The sequence below is a fragment of the Aethalodelphis obliquidens genome, unplaced genomic scaffold, assembly GCF_003676395.1.
Source record: "Aethalodelphis obliquidens isolate GAN/ISIS:26980383/991018 unplaced genomic scaffold, ASM367639v1 scaffold118, whole genome shotgun sequence".
Classification (NCBI taxonomy): Eukaryota; Metazoa; Chordata; class Mammalia; order Artiodactyla; family Delphinidae; genus Aethalodelphis; species Aethalodelphis obliquidens.
The window spans coordinates 2,770,845-2,781,824 of NW_020838062.1; the positions used below are offsets into that span (position 1 = coordinate 2,770,845).

General features: G+C 56.7%; 1 protein-coding gene across 2 annotated transcripts; it reads right to left on the bottom strand.

Moving 5' to 3' along the window:
- Positions 1–1,912: 1,912 nt before the first annotated feature.
- PNCK (pregnancy up-regulated nonubiquitous CaM kinase) lies at positions 1,913–5,102 on the bottom strand. 2 transcript variants are annotated; one of them, XM_027098052.1, is made up of 11 exons: positions 4,786–5,102; positions 4,439–4,570; positions 4,141–4,215; positions 3,930–4,068; positions 3,665–3,710; positions 3,412–3,487; positions 3,204–3,316; positions 3,035–3,113; positions 2,856–2,943; positions 2,559–2,703; positions 1,913–2,223 (listed from the first exon to the last, which is right to left on the bottom strand). In XM_027098052.1, exons 1-10 carry the CDS (start codon positions 4,851–4,853, stop codon positions 2,566–2,568), a joined length of 954 nt encoding a protein of 317 aa, XP_026953853.1. In that variant the 5' UTR covers positions 4,854–5,102; the 3' UTR covers positions 1,913–2,223; positions 2,559–2,565. The 2 variants fall into 2 exon arrangements, with proteins under 2 accessions (XP_026953853.1, XP_026953852.1); XM_027098051.1 differs by having other exon boundaries at positions 3,665–3,788; positions 4,786–5,101.
- Between the last annotated feature and the right edge of the window lie 5,878 nt (positions 5,103–10,980).

Consider the following 10,980-nt stretch of genomic DNA (forward strand, 5'->3'; position numbering starts at 1 on the left):
GAACGGCGACGCCGCTGCCCGACCTGGGGGTCCCCTGTCTCCCTGCTCCCAGATGGGCAGGGTAGGCCTCTCCCCCAGGCTAGGACGTCCCTGGGGCAGGATTTGGGAGGGGGGAGGAGAAATGGTTTTGAGCAGCTGCCCCAGGTGCTGAAGGATCAACAGGTGGCTGATGGACGTGGAAAAATGTGACTGTGGCGCCTCCTGCTGGCGGAAGATCAAATTGCGCCCTGTGTCACTGCGGCCGGAGCTGGGGCCGGACTCTGACTCCGCAGCGAGGATGTGGCTGCAGCCTGGGCTGGAAGAGCTGGCTGTCTCCGAAGGAGTGTGGTTGCTTCTGGAAGGCTGGCTCTGGCACTCCTGATCAGGCCTCCCTGAGCAGCCAGCTGCTACCTTCCCCGGGCGGATCATTCCCACCGCCTGAGTAAGCCCACTCCCTCCACTGCAGGACCTCCTGCGTGACGGTGGGCACCTTGGCCGGTGGGCTCAGCGCCTGGCACAGAGTAGAGGCCCAATCAATGTTGATGGCAAAGCGAGAAAACGTGAGTGTGCTGGGAGGCCAATGTGAACAACCAAAAGAGGGGAGGAGAGCCAGAGAAGGGGACGTCTGAGGTGGCAGGACAGGAGATGACAAGGCCCCGCGTGGGGGGCTAAGGGGAGGCAGGACAGGTCGTTGGAGGTGAAGAGGCCAAGCTGTAGAGACCGGGCCAAGGTTATGGCAGCCTGAGGTCCCCCGGGCTGTGGACAGAGAAAGGGGAGCTGGTGTGGTGGGACCACATTGTGTGACACCAAAGCCTAGAGCAAAGGATGGCCTAGAATTGGCCGTGGGGACAGAGGGGGAAGCTGCCTACCCCTCGGGACTTGCCCCGGGCTCAGGGGCCTGCGCGGCTGTGCACGGAAGGGGGTGGGAGGATGCTGGGAGGAGAACTCCGGAGAGGGACTTGTGCGTGGCTACCCTCCTCAGCGGAAGCCCGGCCCCTGCTCCAGCCCCACCCCCGAGACCCAGGCCAGCCCTGCTCTGGGCCTCGCCATCTCCCTTCAGATCCCAAAGGTCGACGTGGAGAGGTGTCTTCTCCAGCAGGCTCTGCGATGAAGGCTGGAAGGGACCAGTGGGCAGGGGTGACGGTGGGACAAAGGGGTGGCCAGCTCAGCCAGAACCGTGAGGGTGTTGCTTCTGCCCTGACCGGGGCCGAGGAGAGGCCCTAGGAGCCTTCCCCTCATGGGCGCAGGACAAAGGCCAAGCGGAGCCAGTAAAGGCCTGGTGCCCAGCAAGGCCGGGCTCTGGAGCCCTACCCGATCCAGAATGGGGGTGTGAGGGGCAGGGGCTGCACAGACCAGAACACCAGCCACCGTTCTTCACACCGGAAGCCACGACCCACCCAGCCCGGGGTCCCCAGGGTCTGGAGCCCAGCGGTGCCAAAGCCACGACCCAGCACAGAGGTTGAGGCCCCAGCAGCGCCCCCTCCTGGACGAGGGGCCCCTCCTCCAGCCTCAGAGAACGGGCTGCAGAGCCTTTCGGTGCAAGGCGTGCTCTGGGAATGCTCTGTCCGGCCACGGCCACGGGAAGCAGGGGAAGGAAGGGAGACGGAGCGGGGGCGGGGAGGGGGGTGAAGACAGCCCGGAACTCTGGTTGCCCTCCTGGCTACAGCACCCGGGGCTCCACTCGCCCCTGAGCCCGGCCCAGGGCCCCAGAGCCACACGCAGGCCAACCTCGAGGGTGGCAGAGCTGGCCAGCTCGGCTGCCTCTTGCCGGCACGTCGGGGAGTGGGGACAGGAAGTTCTTGGACAACCCGGAGCTTGTCTGCTGTGATGGGGGGAGCAGAAGTTCGGGTGGTGACGGGCGAGGTGGCCTGCCTCCTTGGTTTCCTTCCCAGCCCTCATCCCTCCCCCCAGCTCACCACTGCCCATTGCTCTGTCTGTCTTTATTGATTTGGGGAAGACTGGAGGGAGGCTGGAGGGCCACGACACAAGCAGGACCACCCACAGTCAGCAAAGCACAGAACAGCATGGGAAGGACAGCCCCTGGGCCTCTTGGTCTCTAGACGGGGTGTGGCAGCGACAGGGGAGGGAAATCTGTGGACGTGCCCCAACAGCGCCCACCCCAGTGCCCTGCACCACACCCACAGGGCTCAAGCTCTACCGCAGAGGTGCCCTGGGGCGGGAGGGGGAGGTGGGGGGGACTGAAAGGGTCCATTGGAAGGGAGTCTGGGGGTCCGTGCGCTCAGCCTGGGGTGGAGAAGAAGAGAGAAGCACAGGGAAGGGGGCAGTCAGGAGGCGCCCCTGGCCTGCCCTGCACCCCCTGCTCCCGGCCCAGGCTCTCAGCAGAGGTGCTCACTGGGCCCCTCGAGGACCCTCACGCCAGCGGCACGGCCTGCCCCCCACCTCTCTGTCTCATCCACTTCTTGGGGACCCCGGCTCCTCCCCTCTTTCGGTGCTCTCCGCCCTCAGCCCGCTACTCTGTGGGGCCCACCCTGCTGAGCTCTTGGCCACACGGGGCCTGCCACCCCCTGAGCTCAGCGAGGAGCCAGGTCCCCGCGGGCGCAGGGCTCACCCCCACGCACCTGGGTGTCACCACTTGGGGGGCTGGCCAGTGCGGAGGCCCGGGTGGCCGTGGCTCATCACCCTCCGTCCCGAGGCGTCCTCCCCCTCCGGGGTCTGCCCCAGCTTGCGGATGTGGCGCAGGAAGGAGGTAGCATTGAACGCTCGCTGCAGGGAGAGGGGTGTCAGGCCGTGTCCCGGCCCTGGTCCCAAGACTTCGAGGACCGTAAAGACCACTGGCGGCCCAGACCATCCTCGTGAGGCTGACGGACGGGGCGGGCAGCCTCGAGCCGGGTCCCCAGGCCCCTCCCCACACTGACCTTCCAGTGGGTCCGGGCAAAATTCTTCTGGATCTGCTCACTAACTGAGCCCAGGATGTCCTTGTCAAAGGCTGTATCCCCGGAGATCCTAGGGCAAGGCCAAAGGTCAGTGAGGGGTGGGGGTCTCTGAGGGTGTGGACCCTCTGGTCCCAGGACAGCTCAGCAGGGGTCCCGCTCACCAAAGATGCTGTAAGGCCTGCTGGCAGGTGAACCTTTTCTGGGGATCTCGCTCCAGAAGGTGCCGGATGAAGTCTTTGGCTGGGACAGGGAAACCAGGTCAGCCCGCCCCATCCCCACGGCCCCACGGCCCTCCCCGCTCCCTGAGCTTGGGGTCAGCCTCAAGTTCACCTGATTCTGAGATGTCATCCCAAAAGGGAGAGTCAAACTCGTAGCTGGCCCTCAGGATCTGGCTGAAGAGTTCGGGGTCGCTCTCATCATAGAAGGGGGGGTACCCACACAGCCTGGCACCCACAGATGAATCACCCAGCTGTCCAAACCTCCCCGACCCAGCAGGGGGCAGGCAGGCAGAAGAAGAGCCTTCCCAGTGGTCACTCACAGGATGTAGGAGATGACACCCAGGGCCCACACATCTACGGCCTTCCCGTAGGGTTTCTGCTCCAAGAGCTCCGGGGCTGGGGGCCAGAGACAGACAGACGCACGCCCGCGCACACGCACAGCACGCCTTCAGTGCTGCCGGGCTCAGCCTAGTGCACCCCAGGAGTGGCCCACCGCCTGCCCTGCCCCTGGCACCTCGGCTCCCACAGGGTACCCCGGCCCCTGGCGAGCCTCGGGGCGCCCCCCTCACTTACCCACATAGCCCGGGGTCCCACAGGCGGTGCCTAGCATGTTGCCAGCCTGGATTTTGGAGAGGCCAAAGTCAGAGACCATGATCTTGGAGTCCTCGAAGGGCGTGGCATAGAGGAGGTTTTCAGGCTGTGACACACCGATGTCAGAGAGAACACCGGCTCAGCCGTGGCGTGGTCCCCGGGGCTGGGCGCCCGCAAGTCCCCCAGACCCGTGGTGCACAGGGACGCGGGGCAAGGCCTGGGTGGGCGGGCAGGAGGGCAGAGGCACCTTGAGGTCTCGGTGCACGATGCCCAGGCTGTGCAGGTAGGAGACGGCACCAAGGACCTGCCCCACCAGGTGGCTGGCGTCCTTCTCCGTGTACGAGCCGCGCTCCATGATGCGATCGAACAGCTCGCCCCCCGTCACCCTGGGGGGGCAGGGGCTCAGCTGACCCGGCCCCCCGGCCCCGCCCACCCCCGCCTGACCCCGCCCTCCTCACAGCTCCATGGCCAGATAGAGGTGGGAAGGGCTCTCGTGGACGTCCTCCAGAGCCACGATGTTGGGGTGGCTGACCCTGCAACGGCAAGAAAAAGCCCCTTACGGGCCGCCACGGCCCCCTCTGGACCCCCAGGGAAGCCCTTCACCCTCTTGTCTTCCTCCCGCCCCTGCCCCCTACCCTACCATGGGCCGCCCCTGCCGGTCCAGCAAGGCAGAGCCCCCGGCCAGGCCTTTCTGGGGACACGGAGGAGGCAGGGCGCTCCACCCCAGGAGGCTCCCAGCCACTGCGAGGCGCACACCTGCGGAGCACCGCGATCTCGTTCTCCACCAGGGCCTCCTTGCCTCGAAGGGCCTTCTTGGGGATGCACTTGAGGGCGACAAGGTGTGAGGAGCCCCGCTCCTGGGCCAGCACCACCTCGGAGAAAGCGCCCCTGCGGCAGAGGGGGAGGCAGGAAGGGAGGGGAAAGGCGAGGAGGAGGGCGGGGCGCGAGAGCAGAGGCGGGGAGGGAGAAGGGCCCCCTTAGCCGAAGGAGATGGGGAAGCCCTCCCCGTCCCATGCCACCCATCCCCCCACACAGATACACACATTCACTCTCACACGCGCGCGCGCGCGCGCGCACACACACACACACACACACACACTCACGAGCCGAGCTTCTCCCGGATCTCATAGACGCTGCTGATGTCCTCCGTCTGTTTCTTGAGCAGCAGCATGTCTGGGGGTGCAGGGAGAGGTGGAGGGAAGCTCCCTGAGCGAGGGGCAGCCCCGTCCCCCAAAACCCAGATCCGGCAGTGCCTCAGCCACAGCCCCACTCAGGAACACAGGTCCCACACACCCTCCCCCAGCCCGTTACATCTCGCCCCTCCCCCACTGTCCAGGTCCGCACTCCCAGGTGGACGCCTCCAGCGAGGCCGCCGCATAAACTCCTCCCCCTCCCAGATACGGCCACGATCCGACGCCCCGCGACCTGGCACCCCGACGACGATCAGCGCCCAGAGGCCCCCTCTCCGCCCCCACACAACCTAGTCAGCCGCGATTGGCCGCCTTCCAGAAGGCTCCGTGCCCCCCCCCCCGGCCCCTCCAGGCTCACTCCCATCCGCAGCGCCCAGAGGCGCCCCCGGTCGCCCCCAAGCCTAGACCTGCCACCCACGGCCCAGCGCCCACAGGCACGCGCCCCCCAGGCCACCGACCCGCCCTAGATGCACCTGCGACCCCCGCGCACAGCCGCCCGCCACGGCCACCCACGCGGCCGCCCGGCTCAGCCCAGCCCTCGGCGCCTCGCGGCGGGAGGGACTCGGCAGCCCGGGCCTCCCGCGCCCCGAGCTGCGTGAGCCGCGCGCGTGCCGGCCGGGGGCGCGCCGGGCGTGACAGGTGTGCGCCGGGCCTGCCGTGGCCCGGGACACTGCACGCCCCCGCCAGCGCGCGCCCGCGCCCCGGAGCGCCGGGTGCGGACCTGGAGCCGAGGCGAAGCCGCAGCGTCGCCTAGCGCAGTAGCCACCGCGCCGAGCCCCCCGCCCGCGCCCCGGCGGCCCCGCCCCCCTCCGCGCGCGCCCCCGCCGCCCGCTGGCGGCCGAGCACGCGGTGGCCGAGCGCGGCCGCGGCACTGCAGGGCGCCTTGTAAGGCAATCGGCCGGCGCCGGCCGCCCCCGCCTCGCTCCTTTGTCATTCGTGCGGGTTCCCGCCGGCTCCAGCTCCTCCCGGCGGCCTGACTGGGCCGGCCCCAGGGCCTTTGCACCACCGGTGTCCTCCACACAGAAGTCTCTTCACCCACATGTTGACCTGGCTCTCTGGGTGCCTTCGGGTCTCTGCTCTAATGTCCTCTCCGCAGACAGGGCATCCAGGCCACTTGACCTAAAACAGCCTCCTTCCCTAGCCCCAGCCCTGCCACTGCCACTTCTGCCACCTTGGCCTGAACCCCCATCAGCACTCAGTTGGAGGACAGCAAAAGCCTCCTCGCTGGGCTCCCCCTGCCCTCTGCCTGCACCCTTAACCTCTCCAACCGGCAGTTTCTTCCCCACCGAGCAGCCAGAGCTTCCTTTTATTGAGATCATGTCACCCCTGAGCTCCAAACCCTCCCACGGCTCTTCGTGTCACTCCAAACCAAAGCATGAGTCCTTACAGGGGCTTAAGAGTTCTGCGTGATTGGTCCCTCTTCCCCATCATTGCTTTGGCCCCTCTCCACCCACTCCCCCCCCCTTGCTCAAGCAGCTCCAGCCACACTGGCTTCTTAACTGGTCCTCAAGCACACCACACATGCACCCGCCCCAGGGCCTTTGCACTCACTGCCTCTCTGCCTGGAACACTCTTCACTCAGGTATCTGTTTGGCTTGCTCCCTCACTCCATCAGGTCTCAACTCAAATGTCACCTCTTCAAAGAGGCCTCAGCTGTCCCCCTCCAACACATTCTATATAGTAATCACCCCGCCTGCCCTGTCTGAAGAGCCTGCACCTCTGCAAAATCACCTTCTTTGGCTTGTCTTCCTCAGCAAAGCATCCACTCCCAGAGAGTGTCTCTGTCAACTTGGCCCAGGAGAATCACTCAGGAAATAAGTGCTTGGTGAATGAATCCAATCCTTCATCCAACAATTAGTGGATTTGTCCCATCCAGTCTCATCTCGGTTCTGGCGCCCCTCCCAGGGAGTCCAGGTCCCACCAAGGATGGGGGCAACAGGTGTCCTGGCTGTTACCAAGAGTACATCCACACAGGCCACTGTTGGAGGGGCTCCATGGAATCTCAGGGCCCGGGAGTAACCTGCTGGCTCTATCTTTGCAGGGGTCTATAGGCCCCCGGCCTGACACAAAGTCTTCAAGAGGGTCTACGGGGCAGGCAAAGGTTTTTAAAAATCATCTCTCCAGACCTCAGCTCCTACATGTCCTCTGTTCAAAATGGCGGGTCTGAGAAGGCCCCCTCAGGTTCCCTTTCCCAACCACCCCTCCCAGTTCCTTCGAGAAGGCTCCAGGGGCCTCAGCACTCGGAAGCATGGGCCCCACTCCCAACTGCTCAAATCTGTGAACAGGGTTTCCTAGATCTTACATCTAAAAGAGAAAAAAAGATAGGAATGGAACCGACAGTGAACCCCATCTCATGCTGGCGGTAAGTCCTATTTGTTTATGGACACTTGGACAAATTGACACAAACCAAAGCCCCATCTTATTTGCTTGTTTCATAATTATGCATCCACATGTCGAATCCACTGCCCTGTGGTCACAGGTCCTAACAAGAAATGTAATTGGTGTTTTGGAGAAGTACGATGATGCATGAGTAATAAAAGGCTTCCCACGTGGAGAAGGACAGCAAAGGAGACTGCTCTGGGGGGCAGCAGATGGAAAGTGGAGGCAGGAGGAAAAGGACCCACTTCCAAAGTGAGCCTGTGGCCTCGAAACCAGGAAGTGGAAGCGTCAAAAGTGATCTCACAGTTTTTGTTTTAAATCAGTATTTACAATACACTGGAAATGACACCCTTCACGACTGTTGAAACAGCCGTTGAAATACTGTAGATGTCAACTTCAAAAAACACATGTGTGTGTGTTAGAGGGTGGTGGATGCAGAGCTTTTCAAAATCCTTTCAGGGGATGCCTTACAGAAAAATGAACGCAAAGTGGATCACAGACCTAAATGTAAAATGCCAAACTTCTAGAAGAAAACATAGGAGAAAATCTGTCTTACCTTGGGCTTGGTGATGAGTTTGGGGATGCAATATGAAAAGCATGGTCCATTAAAGAAGAAATGATAAATTGGACTGTATCACAATGTGACATGTTAGCTCTGTAAACAACACTGTTAAGAGAATGAGAGAAAACGAGAGAGAATGAGAAGACAAGCCACAGCTTGGGGAGAAATCTTTGCAAAACACATATCTGATATAGGACTGGCACCTAAACTATATAAGGAATTCCTAAAACTCAATAACAACACAAACAACCCAATTTAAAAATGGGCCAAAGCAATCAGAGAAGAAAAAGAACTAAAAGGAATACAAATTGGAAAAGAAGAAGTAAAACTGTCACGGTTTGCAGATGACATGATACTATACATAGAAAATCCTAAAGATGCCACCAGAAAACTACTAGAGCTAATCAATGAATTTGGTAAAGTTGCAGGATACAAAATTAATGCACAGAAATCACTTGCATTCCTATACACTAACAACAAAAGATCAGAAAGAGAAATTAAGGAAACAATCCCATTCACCATTGCAACAAAAAGAATAAAATACCTAGGAATAAACCTACCTAAGGAGGTAAAAGACCTGTATGCAGAAAACTATAAGACACTGATGAAAGAAATCAAAGATGACACAAACAGATGGAGAGATATACCATGTTCTTGGATTGGAAGAATCAATATTCTGAAAATGACTATACTACCCAAAGCAATCTACAGATTTCATGCAATCTCTATCAAATTACCAGTGGCATTTTTTTACAGAACTAGAACAAAATATCTTAAAATTTGTGTGGAGACACAAAAGACCCCAAATAGCCAAAGCAGTCTTGAGGGAAAAAAACGGAGCTGGAGGAATCAGACTCCCTGACTTCAGACTATACTACAAAGCTACAGTAATCAAGACAATATGGTACTGGCACAAAAACAGAAATACAGATAAATGGGACAGGATAGAAAGCCCAGAGGTAAACCCACGCACATATGGTCACCTTACCTTTGATAAAGGAGGCACGAATATACAATGGAGAAAAGACAGCCTCTTCAATAAGTGGTGCTGGGAAAACTGGACAGCTACATGTAAAAGAATGAAATTAGAACACTCCCTAACACCATGAACAAAAATAAACTCAAAGTGGATTAAAGACCTAAATTTAAGACCGGACACTATAAAACTCTTAGAGGAAAACACGGGCAGAACACTCTATGACATAAATCACAGCAAGACCTTTTTTGATCCCCCTCCTAGAGTAATGGAAATAAAAACAAAAATAAAAAAATGGGACCTAATGTAACTTAAAAGCTTTTGCAAAGCAAAGGAAACTACAAACAAGACGAAAAGACAACCCTCAGAATGGGAGAAAATATCTGCAAATGAAGCAACGGACAAAGGATTAATCTCCAAAATATACAAGCAGTTCACGCAGCTCAATATCAAAAAAACAAACAACCGAATCCAAAAATGGGCAGAAGACCTAAATAGACATTTCTCCAAAGAGGACATACAGATGGCCAAGAAGCACATGAAAAGCTGCCCAACATCACTAATTATTACAGAAATGCAAATCGAAACTACAATGAGGTATCACCTCACACCAGTTAGAATGGGCATCATCAGAAAATCTACAAACCACAAATGCTGGAGAGGGTGTGGAGAAAAGGGAACCCTCTTGCACTGTTGGTGGGAATGTAAACTGATACAACCACTATGGAGAACAGTATGGAGGTTCCTTAAAAAACTAAAAATAGAATTACCATACAACCCAGCAATCCCACTACTGGGCATATACTCAGAGAAAACCATAATTCAAAAAGACACATGCACCCCAGTGTTCATTGCAGCACTATTTACAATAGCCAGGTCATGGAAGCAACCTAAATGCCCATCGACAGATGAATGGATAAAGATGATGTGGTACATATATACAATGGAATATTACTCAGCCATAAAAAGGAACAAAATTGGGTCATTTGTAGAGACGTGGATGGGTCTAGAGACTGTCATACAGAGTGAAGTAAGTCAGAAAGAGAAAAACAAATATCGTGTATTAATGCATATATGTGGAACCTAGAAAAATGGTACAGATGAACTGGTTTGCAGGGCAGAAATAGAGACACAGATGTAGAGAACAAATGTACGGACACCAAGGCATGAGAGTGGCGGAGGGGGGCTGGTGGTCGGATGAATTGGGAGATTGGGATTGACATATATGCACTAATACGTATAAAATGGATAACTAATAAGAACCTGTTGTATAAAAAAATAAATAAAATAAAATTCAAAAAAAAATTTTTTTAAAAAGGGGGCCAAAGATCTGAACAGATACCTGACCAAAGAAGAAATACAGAGAGCAAATAAGCATATGAAAAGAGGTTTAACATCATATGTCATTAGGGAATTGCAAATTAAAACAACGATGAGACACCACTACACACCTCTGAGAATGGCCAAAATCTGGACCACTGACAACACCAAATGCTGGCGAGGATGTGGAGCTACGGGAACTCTCATTCATTGCTGGAGGGAATGCAAAATGGTGCGGCCAGTTTGGCTGTTTCTTACAAAACTAAACATACTCTTACCATACAGCAACCGCGCTCCTTGGTATTTTACTCAAAGGATTTGAAATTTTATGTCCACAGAAAAACGAGCACAAAATGTTCATAGCAGCTTTTTCAGAATGGGCAAAAACTGGAGCAACCAAGATGTCCTTCATTAGGTGAATGTGTTCGTTTCTGCTGCTCAAAATGTGCATTTTAAAGAGATGGCAGAGCTATGGGCTCCTGGAGAAGAACAGGTAGAGCATTTGTATCTCAAAGGCCTGAGGAGCAAAAGGCAAGTTCCTTCTAGGATGACTTTGTTCCCTTAAGGCCAGAAAAAAAAATTGTTTTCCCTCCGTACTTACAAGCCTCTTAAGATAAGGAGGGGAGGTTTGAGGAGTGGTAAAGGCTGGTGGGATGTGGATTCTTTCTGGAGCTCCACCTCTGATCCTGTACAGACTAGAGTTATAAAACAAGGAGGTTTTTTTTTCCTCAAAGAATTGAGTGGCCACCTCAGTGATATCAAAAGACTGACACACTCATTCACCTCATTCACCTATGTTGGAATGTTTTACTTGCCCTCATCTAGCTTAGGGGAGAAGGCCTCCTTCACCCCAAATTCCTATCAGCGATGG

Bases quoted from the DNA above. Each gene is read 5' to 3' on its own strand.
- PNCK (XM_027098051.1), bottom strand. From the start codon at position 4,853: ATGCTGCTGCTCAAGAAACAGACGGAGGACATCAGCAGCGTCTATGAG. The intron at 4,571-4,785 runs GTGAGTGTGTGT...CCTCTGCCGCAG, and splicing joins ATCCGGGAGAAGCTCGGCTC to GGGCGCTTTCTCCGAGGTGG. The intron at 4,216-4,438 runs GTGTGCGCCTCG...TTGCCGTTGCAG, and splicing joins GAGATCGCGGTGCTCCGCAG to GGTCAGCCACCCCAACATCG.